The 22,846-nt window shown below is 37.0% G+C and overlaps 1 protein-coding gene across 3 annotated transcripts in view; it reads left to right on the forward strand.

The window, feature by feature from the left end:
• Positions 1-22,846, forward strand: part of LOC150107659 (calmodulin-binding transcription activator 2-like) — a 790,456-nt gene that overhangs the window by 398,635 nt on the left and 368,975 nt on the right. For all 3 annotated transcript variants that reach the window (XM_090391992.1, XM_090391993.1, XM_090391994.1), the window contains 2 exons: positions 7,348-7,442; positions 20,242-20,309. In XM_090391992.1, coding sequence (XP_090248118.1) covers positions 7,348-7,442; positions 20,242-20,309 — 163 coding nt within the window. The remainder of the gene's footprint in view (positions 1-7,347; positions 7,443-20,241; positions 20,310-22,846) is intronic.

Below are 22,846 nucleotides of genomic sequence, written 5' to 3' on the forward strand. Positions count from 1 at the left end.
ATTCATTAATTAGTGTGTTTTTATCCCAGTTGTCTCTAATTGCACTATTTGTTGAGAAATATATTACACAGACTCCTCATACCTTATTCACTGACATAATAAAATTACTTGTTTTTATTGCCTCTGCAGTATAGTGGCTGTTAGGGAGGGTTTACCACTGCAAGCAAGGTACTATCTCTCCACATGAACTTGTTTAAGCTTTTTTTCATGTGTGAAGTATATGCAAAACTTTTATTGGTAACAGAAAACTAGCTCGGATGACAGTGATAATATAAAACGAGTTTTGATATGTATATAAAGTCAATATCAACAGTCCCTGATTACGAATGCGTGATGAAAGGGACAGGAAGATTTGGAGCTTCCCTGGAGAGCATTCGAAGTAAATACAATTAACCACTGCTTTGAAATGAAATGAATAAGCAATATTTACTAATATCCATTAAGCGCCGAAATACGCAGGAAGCAAAGTTTGTGAACCAACACCAATATGTGTGAATTTTTCCATTAAAATATAAAAAGAACAAAAAATAAATAATAAATAATAAAAGTTAAATACGTTTCTTTTAAAATAAAAAAAATCTACTTAGTCTTAAAACATTTTTAATTTGTTTTCATTATTTCACTCCCCCCCCCCCCTCCCTCAACAAAACCTACGGCCCACCGTTTGAGAAGCGCTGGTTTACTGAGCCGAACTTGTTTTCATGGTTTACAAAGCGATCATTTCATCAGAAAAGTTTTCATCGCAATTAAATTAGATTGAATGATCGACGATTAACCGGTGCTAACTCTGGGATACGTTGCAGTTTTGACAAGTAATTGTTTGTCGACGGTTCACGCCACGTTGCCGTAATGCGACTGAGATCCTATCTAACGCCAAGAAAATCTCGAAAGTATAATTACTCGAATTTCGCTAATTTCAGGAAAAAAAGTGGTTTATTGCAAACACAATAATAGCCATGAAGATGTATTGCTAAAAACAATTCCTAAAGCATATTCATTAATGATAACATTTCATATTAATTAAATTAACTAAATTCTTTGACCGGGTCAGTAATTTAGTGTTTTTGCAATGAAATTTACTTTCTTGCCACGTACGTTAAGAGTTTACTGCATAATTTTAACACACGATTAAAATAGGGACGTCATGAGGGGAAAATATAACTTCAGATAAGCGAAACTGTCTGTTCGGTAACTTGGTGATAAAATTGAAGAGTGAGAGGAGAAAGTTTAATTGGGCTATAGTGAATGTTTCCCAGTAATGTAATGAAATGGTTAATATTGTATTGCATTTTCTTTTTCCCTGGACATTTGCTGAAATATAATGAAGGAAAATTTACAAATGGGGATAGGAGGTGAATCTGAAGCAATATTATTTGTTGCATGAAAAACATTTTCCCAGAAGTGACTGTAAATCTGCGAAAAAAAAAAAAAAAAAGTCGGTGAGTCTAGAGCAGCATTTTTTAATTTTTTTTTTTTTTACCTATCTGAGGATTGTAATAATTTGTATACTACATTTAACTTGGAAAAGAAATACGAAGAGTTCTACAATCAAGTAGAGTTATTTCAAAATAAATTATGGAGGATGAGATGATAATGCATTACAGGAATAGTAAAATAAATTAAAATTCTTTTGCTAACAGCAATGAAGGAAGATTATATTATACCACTATTACTCTGTTCCATTAAAAAAATTAAAGCATACCTCTCTGGTTAGTGATTTTTAGCAATAAAATACCCACATTTTAGAATTCTTAGTCCTGCCTCTCCCTTCCCTAGAAGAATTTAAAAATTCATTTTTAGTTGTAATGTAATTTTTAGGTGAAACATTGAGTATTTGATATCATAGTTGGCAGAAGTATCATAGGGAGGGTAGGTCTTGCTGAGGGTGCCTGTGACAGGGCGTTTTCACAATTAGCAAAATTGTCACACTAAAAAAAGGCTAATCATTAGAATTTTCCAAGCAAGTCAGAAACTTATGTTGCTGGCAGATGGTATTAATATAATTATTAACTATTATTGCCATCAGCACTAGGAGAAATCTCCAGGAACTTTTTAGAGTTGAACTCTTGGATGATAAAAGTATCAACTACCTTTATAAAGAATAAATGGAAAACTAGAGCAAATAAATGAAAATGAGGATATAAAGATAGAATAGAATAACTTTAAAAATGTATTAATGAATGCAGCAAACAAAATGTCTCGGAACAAAAAGTAAATGGAAGAGGAGAAAGGGAATAAAAAACTGGGACGAAAACATTGAAGCAATAATCAAAGATAAGAAAGAAGCATATAAAGAATGAATAAACACAAAATCACTAGAAGTAAAATTAATTATAAATACAAAAGAACAATAGCATGTCAAAAAAAAAAAGGAATAGAGAAACTTGGGATAACTTCATCACAAAATTAGAAAGAGATCTTATAGCGAAGAGACCAAATACATACAAAATTCTAAGGAATATGAATAAGGAAGTAAAAGAAAAAGCGAAACTTGAATTAATCAAAAAGAAAACCTGGCTGGACTTCTTCCAAAACCTATGACAAGATAGTAATGAATCTAAACCTGACATAATGCTTACTACTAACTATGCAGTGAAAGAAATAACATTACAAGAAATCCAACAAGCAATACAGCAAAGCAAATCAGGAAAATCCCCTGGAGAAGATGGAATAAATATAGAATTTATGAAATATGCAGTCATCCTATTCATCAAACCACTTTTTAAATTATTTAGCAATATCTGGCAGCAAGTAAAAATCCCAGTTAGAATGAGGCAATTATTATCCCATTTTATATATATATATATATATATCTATTTATATATATATAAAAGGTGATAAGTGCAACTGTGAAAACTACAGTGGAATAAGTCTTCTAAATACTGGTATAAGTTGAAAAGATGGAAAGAGACCGGAACATACCATAGGGTCTAAATCCTGAAAAGATGATGATGATATTTCGTAACCATGCAGTACTTATTGGTTTTTCTTGAAAATTTGCAACGAGTTGCCCTGGTGTTGTACCACCTTAACCCAGTCCGGAAGATACTTTTAGGCGCAAGCTTTGTTTGCTCACACTTGGATAAAGGATTAAACTAATTTTATTATACTCTAACCAAGTGAAAAATAAACTTTCAACATCTTTCTCTAAATCCAGAGTAAATTATTAAAAAGGGTGGCACACCAATTGGCAATTCCTATAGGTGGAGATGACCTGTTAATGCTTCTGCCTGATATCTCCACTTGGGCCTTGCTCCCACTGAAGAGGCCTCAATAAAGGTTGAAACTAGTCTGGGTAGTGGCCCTTCCCTTAATGCATAACATTAGACATATCCGCAAGGAGATGTGTTTTGCATTATAGGAGATACCGAGATAGGAGTGTTGGTAGCTTGCTCCACCTTTGCAACGAGTTGTCCTGGTGTTGTACCACCTTAACCCAGTCTGGAAGATACTTTCAGGCGCAAACTTTATTTGCTTCACACTTGGATAAAGGATTAAACTAATTTTATTATATTGGTTTTTCTCAAAAATTAATAGGGAAGGAATTCAAACTAAGTGAGCCACAACTGTTTTGAATTGCTGCCTGCAGAATTTGGGCTTTGCTATTAGCTTGTACAAAGGTTCGGCCTGTTCATTTACAAACATTTTTAATTTATTATAAAAAATTATGACTTTCTCACTTGTTCAGGAAGTTTTAAGGTAAATTGTTTATAAGAAATTTTTAATTATAAATTAATTTTGTGATGCCTGCAAGGACTCATCGTGAGAGGACAAATACTCCATCTGCCTTCCCTAATCCTTCATCACACAGCACCATCTACCACCCACTACACCACCACCACTAGTATGCATTGTCTGTAAAGTGTGTGTGTTCTCATGGCCAATCAGACCATCTCTGTGATGGCCTGGTTGGACAAAGCAGATGATATAAAGAGGATTTCAGGTCTGATAACCTTTTGGCATGGGATATGAGATCTGACTGAAGCACATGTTCTGTCCTTATGGAACTCAGCATGTATTATATAATGTGGAAAGTTTAGCTGGGCCATGGTTGTAGAGGCTGCCAGTTGATCAGGTTTGGATGCATGTAAGTGGTGGTGCTCATCATAGATTATTAATATCAAGATCCTATCATTTTTAGTAAAGTTGAAGTTTTTGCATGGATTTTTTTTTTTTTTTTTGCTTTGTTGGATTTTTAGGGATATATTTTTGTTCTATTTTTGATATTTTTAAAAAAAAATTGTTTACTGTTTATTGTGGGAAATTTTTATTTTAACTGCAGTGACTCATGATTTGTTATGCTAACTTTCATGGTTTTTTTCATGGGGAGGATATTAGGAAAATTTATACAGCAGGGGCATGCAGCAGTGGTGAAGGCTACTTTTAGGCTTCACATACACCCTGGAAATGTGTATGTAACTGGCGACCCTTTATATAGATAGATAAAACTATAATTATAGTATAATAGTTGGAATAAAATAAAATATATGTATATACACATTAAATTTTGTAGTTATAAATTACATATATTGATAAACACAAAGAGTGATATTAACAATTTAACAAACGTGTATAGACATGAACGACAGTGCTGTGCTTCGTCACTCAGTTCTCAGAAATTAATCAGTACCAGTGTTACCAACTTAGCGACTTTGTTACTAAATCTAGCAATTTTTGAACTCTCATGGCATACCCTGAAAACTTTTACCATGTATCCCCAAGGGGTATGCATACCACAGATTGAGAACCCCTAGGCTACAGAATGATAACATTGTCTATGTTTTTTTTTTACTACCTTTGTTAATTACTTATGTTTTTACTTACTTTTACTCTAGATTTAAATTCTATGAGAATTTAAATCTAGAGTGTTACACGAACAGAAGGAAATTTAAATGTTTACAATATGAAATGCAAAGATTATCTGCCAATATTGTTAGGATTTTATTCTTTTTATTTCTTCAGATATATTTTTGAAATACTGATGGTTATTTATTCCCGTGGAAAGGCTTAGACGTTGGTTATGCATTTTTACTAAACGGTTTTAGGAAATTACAACGTATACTAGGATATACATTAAAATAAATTTTAATACACTTCCAATATTTCGGCAACGTCACATTGCCATTTTCACAGGAACTTAAAAACAAGACACGTGTACGCAGGCACAACAAACAGTAAATGAGGACGAAGCAGGAAGCTATTCTTTCTCCTAAAAGTCCTGATAGTGCCGCCTAGCGAGCAATGTTGGTGTTCTTGGCTGATTGGGCTGAAAGTCTTCTGATGTAGGTTTCCCAAATTTGGGACAGTCTCATGCAACCAAATTTGTTGAGGTTTAGATTGTTTCTTAGGGCTGAGGCTGATTCCATAAAAAGCCTTTCGTATATGAATTTACTACGGTGTGTTATCGTGGCTTTCTTCCACCGTATTCTATGGCGGGTATCCAGCACATGGTCTGCAAGACCAGAGTGGCTGTATTGGTGAAACCGGATGTAGTTCTTGTGTTCTGAAATTCTGATATTAGCTGTCCTGCCTGTTTGGCCAAAGTAGGACAGCTTACAGCTGCAAGGGACCTGGTATACACCAGGTAGGTCTGGGGGGGGGGAGGGAGGTCGGTCTTTAGTAGAGCAGATAAGGGACGCCAACTTTCTATATATGGTCTGTAACAAGAAGTTAAGTCATGTTTTTTTAGGATTTTTGTAATTTTTTCCGAGGTGCCTGAGATATAGGGTACGGTGATGGATTTAGAGTAATCCTTGTTGTGAGGTGGGAGGGAGGAGGTTGTGGTTTATTGGTTTCAATATTTTTTTGATTTTTTTTTTTTGGGGGGGGGTTAGCCATTGGCTGAGAAAGTGTTGAGAATGTGGTTTAGTTCTGTGGTTAGGGCATTGTCATTTGAACAGATAAGTTTAGCCCTGTTGTGTAGTGTCTTAATGACTCCATATTGTTGTGAGTGGGGTTGGGGATTGTTGGTGAATGTATCTACCTGTATGGGTGGGTTTTCTATAGACTGAGAAAACCAAGGTTCCATCAGGCTGGCAGACGACTAGTGTGTCTAAGAAAGGAAGGCAGTTGTTTTTTTCTTCTTGCAGGGTGAATTTCATTCTGGGGTGTTGGTTGTTTAAGTCTGTTAGGAAGGAGAGGAGTTAATCACAGCCATGTGGCCAAATAGCGAACACATCATCGACATAGCGAAGCCATATGGTTGGTTTTTGTGGGGCAGAGTTTAAGGCTTTCTCTTCAAAGTTGACCGAGGGTGAGGAGAGTGGAGAACCCATGGCTGTCCCCTCTATTTGTTTGTAGAATTTTCCTTACCAAACAAAATAGCCTGAGTTCATTGTGAACTGAAATAGGGCTGTGATATCGGGAGGAAATTTAGTTGGATTAGCTCTAAGGATTCTTTGAGTGGGACAATTGTGAATAAGGAGGAGACATCAAAACTGACCATTATGTCAGCGTGTTTGAGTGTAAGGTTTTCTATGCTGGCTTTTCATGGAATCAGCCTCAGCCCTAAGAAACAATCTAAACCTCAACAAATTTGGTTGCATTAGACTGCCCCAAATTTGGGAAACCTACATCAGAAGACCTTCAGCCCAATCAGCCAAGAACACCAACATTGCCCACTAGGGAGCATCATGAGGACTTTTAGGAGAAAGAATAGCTTCCTGCTTCGTCCTCATTTACTGTTTGTTGTGCCTGCGTGCATGTCTTGTTTTTAAATTCCTGTGAAAATGGCAACGTGACGTTGCCGAAATATTGGAAGTGTATTAAAATTTATTTTAATGTATATCCTAGTATACGTTGTAATTTCCTTAAACCATTTAGTAAAAATGATGGTTATTTAGAGAGCAAGTTTTAAAATAGTTTTCTGCAGTTTTTTCATCTATTTCATTATTTGTTAATTTTATATTTTCTGCCATCATATATATCTTCTTAAACTCTCAGAATACTTCCAATATTGCAGTGCAATCTTTCTTTAAGCTAACTTTTTAGCATTGTTCCCTCGTGATGTGCTCTTCTTTCTAGCTGTCTTTCAAGTTTTTATTATTTTCTACTATTTCCATATTCATTCTAAACTGATTTCTATTTATATGGTTTGACTGCATTTATAGTGTAACATATGAAATGAAGCTAATGTAGAAGGTTAGCAATCGCTTTGGACAGTAACATCTGGAAATTCATTCTTTTTCTCAAGGAATTATACAGTATTTGATAAAATATGCATTTTTACATTGCACAGCAATGAATGACATGAGTGAATATTCTCATTGATATGTGTGTGAATAAACAGATTTATCTCTTCCATTTTATTAATATTATTTTATTAATATTTTATTGCATATTTTGCAGCCGAAGATGGTAAACCAGCCCTTCCAGACAGTCTTGAAAGCATTCCAAAAGCTCATCATTTCCCAACTCAGCGACACCGGTGGAACACTAATGAGGTATGCAGCCATGTTATTTGATGGTTGCCTCAAATAGCATAGCTGATTTTATATTATCATTATTTTATCCCCCCCCCCCCCAATTATGCTCAAGTTATGCAAAGAAAACTATTTGTTTTATGAAATATACTTTTTATAATTACTATCTATAGTGAAATTAGGCCAATAGTTATACATAATGATGACTTAAATATTTATGCAAGTTATTTTAGAGTACAAAGAGGATGATGATTATGGGAAATTTTAATTATAAAAATACAGTTAAACTGGAGATACTGAAAAGGGCAAAAAATTCTACAAATTCAATCAGTTTTTTTTTTTTTTTTTTTTTTTTTTGAGGGATGGTTATCTTATATGTCATAGATGATGAACTATGCCAGAGGTGGCATGTCAACGATTTACAGGTGATATCCTTTTATACGTTTATAAATTATTCAACCTTTTTTTTATGGTTACAATACGTATAAGTTAAATTTTATTTTATACCAGTGAGCAGCTATGAAGATGTGCATATGATTGGTGTGATATTACCAAAAGGTTGTGTGACCCAAAGACAACCTACAATTGTTGAGTTGAAATGCTAATTCTCTTCAACCGAATTCCATAACATGTGAAACTGTCATAACAATGTTCACTATATATTTCTTATGTTTTAATACATTCATGATGGGATGTCGTTTATCGTTCTGAAGGAATTTCTCTTTATTGGTGGGCTAAACTCACAAAAAAGTTTCAACCTTTGGTTGAATTTTATTGCTGTTTGTTTGCGTTTGAGCTTGCACAGGAACTCACAAATGCATTATATCACATATTTGTATAAATGGATGAATAACACTGTTAAGCTTGAGCTGCAAAAAAAGAAACAATTGTGGAGGGAATTTAAGGAGAAAGGTGACCAGCAGGCACAGGAACAGTATAAAGCTCAGGCCAGGATGGTAACAAGGGTGGTAAGAAAAGCAAAAGCAGATTACGAAAGAAAATTGGCCATGCAGGCTAAAGAGAATCCCAAACAGTTTTTCAATATGTTGCAAGTAAAAGGAAAAATGTTCATGGTAGAATGATCTTAAAAAATGCTGAGGGTAGGGAGGTAACTGAATCAGTCGATATAGTGGAATTACTGAGCAAGCACTTTGCAAGAGTATATCATCCAGGTGGTGACATTGCAGGAATGGAAGAACCAACAGCTTATAATGGAATTGTGATGAATGAAGTAGAGGTAACCAGTCTATTACAGAACCTCAATGTCAATACATTTGTGGGATTGGATGGTATACCAGCTCATGTCGTACGGGAAGCGGCTAAAGAATTGTCAGTGGCCTTGACTATTTTGTTTAATTTGAGCCTCGGGTCTGGGTCAGTCCCAAGGGGGTGGAAAGAGGGGAAAATAGTTCCGCTGCATAAAGGTGGTTCCAATGCTGCTGTTGAAAATTACCGGCCAATCAGCATAACAGGAATCATTATCAAGGTCTTGGAGAAAATAATCAAGAGGAAAATACAAGATTGGATAGAAGAAAATGGGATACTGTATCGGGGACAGCATGGTTTTGTGACGTATTATAACACAGTGACGGCTGAACTGGATAAGGGTAATGGGTTTACAGTGATTCTACTGGGCCTTGCTAAGGCCTTTGACAGGATACCACATGGAATTCTGATCAGTAAATTGCAGCATATGGGGATGGATATAGGGTTGGTGAGATGGATAGGAGGGTGGTCGATGCTGATATTTCGCTGGTGTTATAACCAGCATCTTCAGAGCACAAAAACACTGTTTGTCACAATACGCGAGACTAAAACAACATGGTGTACTTAAACAAAATTGTAGCAGCAACACAAAGACTAGAGTCCTGATTTTGGCACCCTCTATCTGGAAAAAAAAAAAAAAAAGCTATCATATATTACTAGAGTCCTAGAAAAGTGCTATTTTTTTCTTAATATGACTGTCTTCCAGATCTTCGGCAAGTTAATACAGCCATATTTGTTGAGATTTGGAGTGTGTTTTAGGGCTTCTGTTGCCTCTAAGAACAATCTCTCTGATTTATACGGGTTTCTGTGTAGTACTTTTGTGTTTTTCCAGTTGATCCTGTGTGCAGGGGTATCCAGAGCATGGTCTGCTAGGCCCGACTTCCCATAATGATAATTCCGGACATATCTTTTATGTTCGCTGATGCAGATGTTCACAGTTCTTCCTGTTTGACCATAGTAGGCTTGATTGCATGAGCAGGGTACTTGGTAGACTCCTAAATATCAGCATCATGTTAATAAATTAATTATTTACTTAGTTTCTGTGTTCTATTATACCGTTAAAATAATAAACAACATCACTAAAGAAGGTTACAAGAAGTTGTTACTAGTTGAGGCAGCAGCAAGTGCATGAAGGTAGAGGGTGCTAAGAATCCCTGGGGAGGGGTATCAACAGAGCTGCCATTTGATACTGACCTTGGCTACATATAATAAATGATCCCCTTCCTCTGATTTCCTCCCCCCCCTTAAATCTCTATCCTCATCAATTTCCTGCCATCAGTGTGATGTTCTCATCTTGAAGTTGCATAGCTTTACATTTTACCACATGAAACCAACAACTGTTATCTTTTGTGCAACTGCCAATTTATTATTTCAGTCATCCTGCAAGATCTCTACATAATCTTTATTAACTATTGCCTTCCCCACTTTTGCATCTCTGTCAAAAACCAGAATACTCTCCCTTTAACGATACAAAATTAATAACGGAAAAAACTCGCATACAAAGATTATTTAATAGTATAATTTTCACCTGTGTGTCACAGGCATCTTCAGTAGAGTTTTTCTGTTATTAATTTTGTATTGATATGTCTACTCACGGTATACCTCTTTTAAAACTTACTCTCCCTTTAAATAATTTCCTATTATTAATATACATATTGAATAGTAGAAGCCCTAATACAGAGCTCAAGGCACTCCACTAGTGACCCTCTTTCACCTGAATTGACTCCACCATATGTTACGTTCTGTATTAGGGCTTCTATAACTTTCCCATTTGCTCCAACATATGTAATAGTTTTCCATGTGGTATTCTGTGAAATGCTTTTGCAAAGTCCAATACCTTCATGGAATAACTATTTCCCTTATCCCACTGACCTGAACTCTAATAAAATGTGAATAAATTACTCAGCAGGGCCTACCTTTCACCAAGCCATGCTGTCTACTATAAAGCATCATATTTCTGTCCAGCCATTCCTGAATTCTATCCTTAACTAATTTTTCCAGTACCTTAACATTATTTCCTGAGATACTAATTATTGGTCTGTAATTTTCTATATCTGTCTTGGAGGCTTCTTTATGTAATGGAACTATCATATCTTCTTTCCATTCTCTTGGAATCTTGTGAGAGCTGAAAGTTAGATTAAACAGCTTGTTAAGAGGCATTACCAGGTCTTTTGAACATTCTCATAACACATGCACTAATATCCAATTTTGCTGCTGTATTCACATTGATATTTCCCAATATGCTGAGCACCTCCAGTTCATCTACCTTGCATTAGTTTCTTTCACCTCAATAACTGCAATGTCTCCATCTGGGTGATACACCATTGCAGAGGGATCACTTAGAATCTCAAGTATTACCTTCCTACTATCAGCACTAAATAAAGTTATTCTTCCATAATCATTATTTGTCTTACTCACCGCATAGCAGAATAATTCTAGGATGGGTTTCCTTTGGCCTGCTTAGTTGATTTTTTTTCTCTTAATTTGAGTTAGCTCTTCTTATCATGCTAGTTGCCCTTCTTGCCTGCACTTTACATTGCTTATGGACATATTGTTCATTTTTTATTTATATTCCTTCCACAGTGTTTTTGCAGCTTTTACTTTATATTGATACTCATCCATTTAATTTCCCCTGGTTTATCTGCCTAACCCTGGATGTGCAGTCTGATGATGCTTCCCTCAAATAATCCTTGAACACATCTCGTGCACTATTGACATTCTTCCCTTGTAGCTTCTTATTCCACTGGTACAGTTCCGAACTGCCTCTTATCTTAATTTGCAGCTGTGTAGTTGCATGTATACCCCTTCTTAACCAGGAATTCTACATATTTTGCAGTATCCCAGAACACAACTGCATGGCTGCTCCTCCTCCTCCCCCAAATCGGAAGCCAATTGGCTACTGCCATTATGGATATATCTTCAATGTTGTTACTAGATTCAGCATTCTATAACTCCAGGTCCCTTCCATCACATGCTGTTTCAAATTATTATTCCTTAGTAATGCACCTTTTCTTCCTCTATTCTGTGTTTTCATAGCTAAAGTTTCCTATAATAATTGCTTGGCTTGCACTCATTGCACTAATCTGTTCATCATTTTGCACCACATTCTTACTATGCACCCTTTCCCAAAGCCTATAATAGCAACCAGCAATACATTTTGTGCTGATGGGTTTTGTCCTGCACCAAATAACATCAACTGAATTGTCACCCTCAGTCCTAAAAGTCCTCCTTAACTTCTACTTTTGCTGATTGCAGTTCGTCTGCTATCATCAGTAATATCTTTTCTCTCATATTATTTCCTCTATCCTTCATAAAAATACAGTACCCTTTACATTTTATTCCTGTAAGTAAATCACCATTTGCAAAACAAGTCTCATTGATGTCACCATTGCCCAAAATTTTTCCCCTTTATTTCTGATGTTTTTGGCATTCATATGCATGCCTTTCAATATCCCTTTGTAGCCACAATTACCCTTCTATGATGTCATTATCAACCAATTCAGATTTAAAACATTGGCATTGCATGATTATCTCTGTATTCGTAGTCATTTGTCTCAGGGGTGACTAGACCCACCTTAAATGCATCCTTCCCAACATGTATAGTTTCTCTTATTTTGCACTTTGAACCTCTCACTGAACAATGCTTTCTCCAAATATCTAACTCCAAAAATCATTCAAATGCAACCCATAAAGTATCTACAGGTCCTTTCTTCCATCAAATTCACTTCAGACATCTGTAAATTATACACCATTCTTCTTGCACAATCTTCTCATTCTCAATCATGATCCTTCATCTCATTTCATTCTTGGGACACACCACTGGTCACCTTCAATCTGACATAGATCCCATCCCCCCTTTTTCACTTTCTGATACCTATCTATCAGCCACCCACTTATCCAAGTCGGTAGCTTATATTCCAATCCCATGTTCTTCAGTTTTTACTACAGCCTTTCGCATTGTATCTTATCAAATGCCTTAGCAAAGTTCAGTAGTATCATAATATGCAACTCACTTGTAACATATCATAAAATATGATCAAATTGCTAAATTATGACCTTGCTTTAGTAAACCCATGCAAAATATAGCTTGTCTGTCAATCCATGTCTTTATGTGAGTTCTTACCAACTTCTCTAAAATCTTCATCACTACTCCAGAGATTCTGATAGGTTAGTAGTTAGATGCATCAGTTTTTGCACCACCCTTTTACAATGAAAGTATCATACAATCTTTCCATTTTTGTCAGATCCGAGTTGAGACTCAAGTTACACAAACATGTCAAGGGCCAAGCCAATTTGGCTAAATATTCCTTTTGCATATGTGCTGAAATTCTATCTGCAGTACTGTCAATAGGATGTAGCATAGAGACAGCTTGCCTCACGGCACGGCTTAATAAGGGCGCTCGTTCAGCCATATTGTGGTGGGCGGCATTGCTATACTAACAATTCCTTTTAGCGTAGCAAGTGCAGAAAGAAGTTTTTCCAACTTAAACCGATTAAAAATGATTTGCGAACAGCAATGACCTAAGAAAGATTGGTTGGTCTAGCAACTATATCAATAGAAGCAGACATAGCTTATAATTTAAATTTAGAAGTGCTTATAAACAGTTTTATTGTGCGATGTCCCCATAGAGGAAATATGCAGCATCTGTTGAACCTCATCTCATTCACCTCTAACTCTTCATCCAATGCAGTTATAGCACTATGCACCATGTTACATACACCTGGTTCATAGATCTTAGCAGAGTGAGCACTCATTATTTCAACAATTTCATCAACTTTTGACATAAGAAACTATCCACATTCACTAAAGTTATTCTTCCACATTCATTTTTTTTTTTTTTTTGTTTAATTGCTAGCATAGCAATATAATTCTTTTGGGTTACTTTAAGTCCAGGTTTAGGCTAAAGAACAATTATAAGCACCAATCATTTACTTTAAGACAAATAATCAAGAAATTAGTAGAAAATGATCTTTGTTTAAGTTTCATATTATTATTATTATTATTATTATTATTATTAAACAAGACCTCATGGAGTCAAAGACTCATCTAGGAGGTCCTTTTATCTCACACACATCTCATCATACCGGGTCTTAAACACATTCAAACTCCCTGCAGACACCACACTCTCAGGCAAGGCATTCCAATCATTCACAACTCTGCACGAAAAAAACCTGCCTCTCACTCCCCTACTCACACCCTCTTTATACAGTTTCCAGGGATGACCTCTGGTTCTCCCCTGATCTCCCACTATTCGCTGTAGAACTTCTCCACCATTGATCCTATAGCAACCCCTTACCAACTTGTAGGTCTCTATCATATCTCCCCTCTTCCTTCTCTCCACTAGTCTCTGCAAATTACATCTTTTCAATCTTTCCTCATACTCGACATTCCAGAGGTCAGAAACTACCTTAGTCAGTCGCCTTTGGACCCTTTCCAACATCTCTTCATCCTTCTGAAAACCAGGTGACCAAATCTGGGCACAATAGTCCATGTGTGGCCTAATCAAAGCCTTATACAATGGAACAAGAATCTCCCTACTTCTACATGTCAGTGTCCTCCTCATCATTCCCAGAAGTCTTTGTGTTGTCTTCACAATTTTGGCGATGTGACCCCTAAATTTTAGATCCTTATCCACTATCACTCCCAGATCTCTTATTTCCTCTACTTCCAACAATATATTTTCACCAAGCATAAATTCTGCATCCCATCTTTGTTTTCCAAATTTTAAAACCTTACATTTTGCAACATTGAACTCACATCCCCATTTGCTTGCCCAATCACTCAATTTATTCAAGTCTTCTTGCAAGGCCACAACATCTTCACTACTCTTTATGGTTCGTCCCAACTTTGCATCATCTGCAAACAACTGAATATCTCCATCCAAATCTTCGCCAATATCATTAATATACAAGTTAAATAGTAATGGCCCTAAAACAGATCCCTGAGGCACTCCACTAGTGACTTTCCTTTTCCTGGATATTGCACCCCCATACACAACTTGTTGATACCTATCAGATAGCCAGTCTCCAATCCAATGCACTAATCTAATATCCAACCCCATCTGCTCTAGTTTGACTGTCAACTTATCATGAGGCACTCTATCAAAAGCTTTTGCGAAATCCAAGTATATTACTGTGTATCCTTCTCCTCTGTCCAAGGAAGCAGTCACTTTATTGTAATAAGTAAGTAGATTACTAAAACACGACCTCCCTTTAGCAAATCCATGCTGTCCATCAAAGATTATACCATTGTTGTCAACCCAACTCTGGATCCTAGTTCTCACAAGCTTCTCCAACAACTTAACCACAACACCTGACACACAGATAGGCCTATAGTTTGATGCTTGAGTTCGATCACCTCCTTTATGAAGTGGCACAATCTTGCCCTCCTTCCACTCTTTAGGGACTTGACCAAGTGCAAGACTCGTATTAAAAAAATATGTCAAGGCAGGTGTCAACTCTCTGGCACATTCCTTCAGAATACGCGGTGATATATTATCAAGTCCCACAGCCTTATTTACATCTAGTTTACTCAACTCCCCAAACACCTCTTGCTCACTTACAGTCAGTCTCTCCTCCCCATCATCAACTGCTCTTAATCTCTCCATGAAGTCACATTCACAAGATTGAAAGATCTTTATGAACTGCTTTAAGTATCTCCACCACACATTCTGCAACAGCTGTCTTTATACCATTTCCTCCAATCAATGTCATCCTTCCATAATCATTCTTTCTTTTGCTGGCTACATATCGAAAGAACTCCCTAGGATTCTTTTTAGCTTCATTAGCTAACTGCTGTTCATACCTCTCTTTAGCTACTCTCACCAACCAAGTCACTCTCCTTGCCTGGTCTTTGTAGAACTCATGAAATTGGTTACTTCCACTTCTCTTATGCTGCCTCCACAATGCCCTTTTTCTCTGTATTGCATGCTTAATCTCTTTATTCATCCATCTCACACCTAACTTATTTAACCTTCTCACCCGTGGTATACATTTAGACATTGCATCCACTAAATATTTTTTGAAAATCCCCCAAGCTGCATTGATCTCTTTTCCAGCTAACTCCTCATTCCATGCTACACCTGCAAGCTGTCTCCTGAGCTCTTCATAATCACCCCCCTTGTAGTTCCACATATACCCTTTTTTCACAGGGGTCCTTGCACTGCTGGCAACCACCCAAGTAATCACCTCATGGTCACTTTCGCCAATTGGTGGATGATTTGATACCTCATTGATAATTACATCCTCCGATGAGATGACCAAATCCAAGACCCTTAATCCTCTTGTGCCCTCTGTTACATACTGTCTGAGGTAGTTATCCCTCAAAAACTCAAGAAACTCATTTTCTTTACTTCCAGTTGCTATCTCTTCATTCCAATCTATATTGCCATAATTAAAATCACCCATAATGATCATCCTTTTCTTATTTGCTTGGCTTATTTGACTATACATTTCACTATCACCACCATCCACATTACCAGGTCTATAACAACATCCCACCAAGTATTTGAATCTATTCACCTCTATCTCACACCATACTGCCTCAAAACCACTGGCCCCATTTCCCCCTTGCATCTCTACCTTGTATGGACATAACTCTTTCTCTATCATCAATAGCACTCCCCCTCCCTTTTTACCCCTTCTATCCTCACGAAACACATCATACCTTTCCATCTCTATTCCTGTCAGGATGTCATCCTCATCTAACCATGTCTCACTTATTCCGACAATCTCTGGGTGCACAGACGCAATTAGTGCAACCATTTCATCCGCCTTGTTTCTTATACTTCTAGCATTGGTATACAAACACAACAACTCATTTCTGGATCTACAGCTAGTTCCACTGATACCACTCACTCGATGTGATCTCTCCATGCTGGACTGGGGCCATTTCCCTTTCTGCTTCTTCATTTTAGAACCCTTTGCAATTCCATCTGTTTCCTTTTGATCCCTGATCATCCCATTACTTTCCTGCCTACACATTCTCTCACCTCCTCTTGGAGCATCCACCTTTCTCACGCTGTGTATCCCTGTCCACCCTGAGCCTCCCCGTTTCCCTGTTCCTCTTGCACACCCATTCTCTCATTATCTATACTCATACCACTCACTTCCACATTCATTTCCACTCCTTCAATCTCTCCTGTCTTACTCTCCTGCTCTTCCACATCACTCCCCTCTTGATCTGATTCATTCTCTCTATTCACTTCTCTACCTTCCAGCAGCAGTCTCTCCAAGCGACTCACACCATAACCACTCAAATGCAGTCCATCGCTCCCATACAGCTCACTTCGTCCCTCAAACTCATTCCACACATTAACAAACTGTACTCCCATCTCCTCACACATTTCAGCCAGAATATCATTCATAATCCTTGCTCTCCGCCTCATTTCACCACAATCATACCTAGGCAACACACTGACCACCCTTCCTGTCACACTATTCTCCTTTATCTTTCCAAGCAGTCTCCTGACATTCATTCTGACATGCTCCTTGTTCTCTCTCAAATCATTCGTACCAATTAATACAATTAACTCTTTTGCTCGTTCCCGCCTCATATTCAATGCCTCAATCACTCTACTCATTTTACCGCCTGGAAAACATACCTTGTGCATTTTATCCTCTAGCACACCTTTAATAATGGAGTCACCATACAATGCCACTCGCTCATCTTTTGTTAACTCTTTCATGCCATCATGATTTATATCTATTCACCATGATATAAAATTCACATGATATAAATTCATGATTTATATCTATCTAGAATATAGTATGGTACTATGAGAAAGAAAAGATGTTCAAAACACTACACTTATATGGTGTAAGTGGAACATTATGCAGACATAGTATTATATTCAAAATGAAGATGTTAGAAATAAACTTTATTTCTAATTATTATTATTCAGGCCTCCATGGAGTCAAAAGACTCATCACGGGAGGTCCTTCCTAGGAAACACAAAGTCTATCATACCACTCCTTAAACTCATTGACCGTTCTTGCTCTCACCACTCTATCAGGCAATGCATTCCATGGTTCAACCACCCTCCATGCAAAGAAACCACTCCTCACCCTCTTGCTCACAGTTTCCTTTCGTAAATTCCAGGGATGACCCCTTGTCATCACTCCTTCTCGCTGTTCAACCAAGTGAAAGAACTCCCCAGTGTCAACCCTGTAACCACCTCTCAACAGTTTAGAAGTCTCAATCATACCACCTCTCCTTCTTCTATCTAACAAACTCTGCAGTCCACATTCCCTCAGCCAATCCTCTTAACTAACATTGTACAGTTCCTGAAACCATCTTTGTTATCCATTTGTACCTTTTCGGCAGTTAATTTATCCCCTTCAAATTCTGGGGCCAAATCTGAGAACAATAGTCTAAGTGTCGTCTGATCATAGTGTTATACAACTGAATGATAACTCTTTTATCTCTGCAGGTCAGTGTCCTTCTCATTATTGCAGAAATCCTCTGTGTTTCCTTCACCACCTTTGCAATATGTCCCCTAAATTTCAGGTTTCTATCAATCATCAACCCCAGATCTCTTGTCTCCCCTACTTCCTCCAGTATAGCTCCTCCAATAGAGTATGCAACGTCCCATCGATGTGTCCCAAACCTCAAGACCTTACATTTTGCTGTATTAAACTGACCCCACCCCCATTCATTTGCCCTTCTGTCTAGCTTATTCAAATCCTCTTGCAGAGCTACCACATCTGGACTATTACTAATAACCCTTCCCAGCTTCACGTAATCTGCGAACAACTGAATATCTCCCCTACAGTCCACTGAACAATTTCATTGATATAAAGGTTAAACAATATAGATCCCTGTACTGAGCCCAGTGGGACCCCCCATTGTAACCCTCTGCCTCCTTGAAACTGTCCCACCATATACAACTCTCTGATACCTATCGGACAGCCAATCCTGAATCCAGTACTAACTTGACATCCAAACCCATGTGCTGCAACTTAAATATCAGCTTATCATGTGGCACCCTGTCAAATGGCTTCGCTAAATCCAAGAAAATGGTAGCATATGCCTTTCCCTCATCTACTGCTCTTGTAACTTTATTATAAAAGGCTAACATATTACTAAAACAAGAGCGCCCACTTCAGAAATCCATATTGACTCTCACAGATAACATTACCCTCATCTGCCCAATGCTGTATACGGTCCCTCACTAATTTCTCCAAGATCTTAACAACTACTGATGATTCACAAACTAGCCTATAATTAGACACTTCCAGTCTGCTTCTGCCCTTAAGCAATGGCAGTATCTTATCTTACATTCCTTCCATTCCCTGGGCACTTTTCCTGTAGCCAGACTTTCATTGAAAAGCCAGGTCAAAGGAGCTGTCAGTTCTTTAGCACATTCTCTCAAAACTTGTGGTGAAATACCATCCAGTCCCACAGCTTTTCTGACATCTAGAGTACTCAGTATTTGGAACACACTCTCCTTTTGCACCTCTAAACCTCGAACCTGCCCTATCCCTCTAGTATTAAAATTTACTCTTCCAGGATGAAACATTCCAATAAAGTGTTCATTGAACAATTCCACGATGTCCTCTATATCAGTCACTCTATTCCCATTTTTATCCCACAATGTCATTCTTCCACAATCATTTCTCCTCCTCCTCCTACTGGCCACATAGCTAAAAAAATTCCCTAGGATTTTCTTTGGATCTTAGGGCCAATCTCTTCTCATATTTCAGTTTCACCTTCCTTACCATACTAGTCACTCTCCTGGCCTGTGTTTTATATTCTTCATGCATCTGCTCTTATATTTTTTCCATAGCCTCTTTTTCACATGCAGTTCCTGCTTAATATTGTTTGTCATCCACTTTACTCCAAATCGTGTCCTCTTCCTCACTTGTGGAATATAGCTTACTATTGCTGCTAACAAATATTTCTTCACAATTTCCCAAGCACTAATGATATCCCAGCCTTCCATTTCCTCCCTCCATGAAACTTCCCAAGTTGACTTCTAAGACTATTATAATCACCTGCCTTATAATTCCACATACGTTCCCATCTCTTTGATACTCCTGCATGCCTATTCATCTTCCAAGTCAAAACCACATGATCACTCTCTCCAACTGGTGCGAGAGATGTCATCTCAGTTATTATCAACTCTTCTGATGCTATGACCAAATCCAAAACTCTTGAACCTCTTATTCCCTCTATTACATGTTGCCTAAGACATTTGTCCCTCAAAAATTCTGGAAATTCCATTCCCTTATTGCTACATGCATCTTCCTCTCTCCAATTTATACTGCTGTAGTTAAAATCTCCCATAACAATCATTCTTCTTGCACTTGCCAAGCTCAACTGTCTAAACATCTCCTAGTCCCCACCTTCTGTGCTCCTTGGTTTGTAGCAACACCCCACTAAATATCCTGTCTTGCCCACTTCTACCTCACACCATACTTTCAAAATCATTAGTATGACTCCTCATTATTAAGACTAGTGCAACTTTACACTGACAATTCATTGCACATAAACACATAAAATGTTTTTCCTACTAAAAAGTAAAATTTTTCATTAAGAAATGTTGTTTTTTAGGAAATTGCTGCCATTTTAATCAGTTTTGATAGACATGAAGAATGGCTTTCAAAAGAAGTTAAAATCAGGTGAGTTTATTTTTTATGTAAATTGAAATTTATAATCTTCACATTTTTGATACAGTAACAGATCATACTCCAGTGAAAAGTATATCAGCTACATAACTGATGATGCAGCTGTATTTTTCTGATTGATAATTTATTTTATGCTAATATCCATTTTTTTAAAAACGTTTTCTGTTATATATTAAATTTTGCTGGGAAATATCAAAAATGCAAAATTGTCTGATGATCCTCTGTTTACCTGACTTATTTATTGATGAAATGCAAGAATGGTTATTGTTAATTTTCACTTTCATATCAGAATCAGGAAAATTAAAGAGACTGTTTTCTGTGATATATCACTTTAGTAAGATATGTACGATTATTTTCAAAGCTTGCATGACAGTTCAACTCATTTCACAAACTTTTTTTTCATATGAATTTGATCATGGATACTGTGAAAGAATACAGGAATATAGTAGTTGTGAGAGTAATGATGAATTCCTTGAAATGTATAGATGTGTGCAGATGTACTCAGAAAGAGAGAGAGAGATAATTCTTGTTGATAAGCTTATATGTTGGTAACACATGACTATTAAATTATTTCAGGAAATTACTAAATAAAGTATACTAAACATTCACTTCAAAGCCAGTATAGAAAACTTCTCTCTCCAACACACTGACATAATGATCAGTTTTAATGCTCCTCCCCTATTCACGAATATCCCACTCAAAGATACCTTAGACTTCATCCAAGCCAAATTTCCTCCTGATATCTCAGCCCTATTTCAGTTCACAATGAACTCAGGCTATTCCGTTTGGCAAGAAAAATTCTACAAACAGATAGAGGGGACAGCCATGGGTTTGCCACTCCCCCCCCCCCCCCCCTCAGCCAACTTCTTTATGGAGACTTTTGAAGAAAAAGCCTTAAACTCAGCCCCACAAAAACCCATTGTTTGGCTATGCTACATGGATGATGCGTTCGCTATTTGACCACATGGCTCAGATACATTCCATATCTTCTTAACACACTTAAATAAATAACTAACACCCCAGAATCTAGTTCACCTTGGAAAAACAAAAAAACAACAGTCTTCCTTTCCTAGACACTCTTTTCTGTTTACAGAAAAGAGTGTCTAAGAAAAACCCATACAGGCAGATGCATTTTTTTTCTTGGAAGTTTTTTCCCCACTTGGTTAGACTATAATAAATTTAGTTTAATCATTTATCCAAGTGTAAACAAACAAAGTTTGCACCTGAAGTATCTTCAGGACTGAGACAACTTGTGGTAAAGGTGGATTAAGTTATCATCATTTGTCTTAGTATCTCCTATAATGCAAAGTACGTCTCCTTGCAGACATGTATAATGCTGTGCATTAAAGGAAAGGCCACCACCCAGACCAGTTTCGACCTTTATTGAGGTCTCGTCACCGGGAGCCAGACCCAGATGTGGTGATACTAAGGTGTGAATAAAAAATCTCTGGATGAGAGAAAGATGTAGAAAGTTTTTTACTTTGGGTGTAATATATGTTAAAGATACCAAGAAATTTTATACTTGGTTTTAATCCATTTCCCAAATAAGCAAAACAAAGTTTTGCACGTGAAATATATTCACGTCTGAGCTACTTGTATATAGAGGCTAATGCTTTGCATTATGGGATACAAACTAAGGCAAGTGATATGAAGTCCTTAACCTCATATACAAGTAGCTCAGACGTGAATATATATTTCACGCGCAAAACTTTGTTTTGCTTACTTGGGAAATGGATTAAAACCAACTATAAAATTTCTTGGTATCTTTAACGTATGTTACACCCAAGGTAAAAAACTTTCTACATCTTTCTCTCATCCAGATATTTTTTATTAAGAAGGGCAAGCACCTTTTGTCTACTTGTATATGAGATATATATGACTTTTGCATTACTTAAACCTTAGTATCTCTCCTGGGTCTGGCTCCCACTGAAGAGACCTCAATAAAGGTCGAAACCGGTCTGGTAGTGGCCCTTCCCATTATGCATTGCATTATAGATGTGTGAAAGGAGTGTGCTTTACATTATGGGATATGTACTAAGGCAAGTGATATGAGGTAATTATCTTCTATATATAAGGCTCAGACATGAATATATTTCATGCTCAACACTTTGTTTTGCTTACTTGGGAAACGGATTAAAACCAAGTATAAAACTTCTTGGTATAGCATTCTGCTTATGTATTTTAACAAGGTGACAAATGTATTGGACAATGCATGTACAGTGGTATATTTCTTCTTCTTCTTATGGCTCTACAGCCGAAATCAAACCTTGTCCTCTTGAATTTATTGCCTCCAACCCTGTCTGTCCAAAACTTTCCTTCTGCAATTTGGACACTGTAGTATGATGTTGACTATCTTAGCTAATGGTGTCTATCCATCTTGTTCTAGGTTTTTGGTTTAGTCTTTAGCAATAATTTTATTATCAATTTTCTTCATAAGAATACTCTCATTTTCCATGTGAAAAACATGTCCTGCCCTCTGCAACTTTTTATTATTATTATTATTTGTGACACCTCCAAGGAGTCCGAAGACT

This window comes from Typopeltis vanoorti, chromosome 4, assembly GCF_054136105.1.
Source record: "Typopeltis vanoorti isolate ZY-2024b chromosome 4, IOZ_Tvanoo_1.0, whole genome shotgun sequence".
Classification (NCBI taxonomy): domain Eukaryota; kingdom Metazoa; phylum Arthropoda; class Arachnida; order Uropygi; family Thelyphonidae; genus Typopeltis; species Typopeltis vanoorti.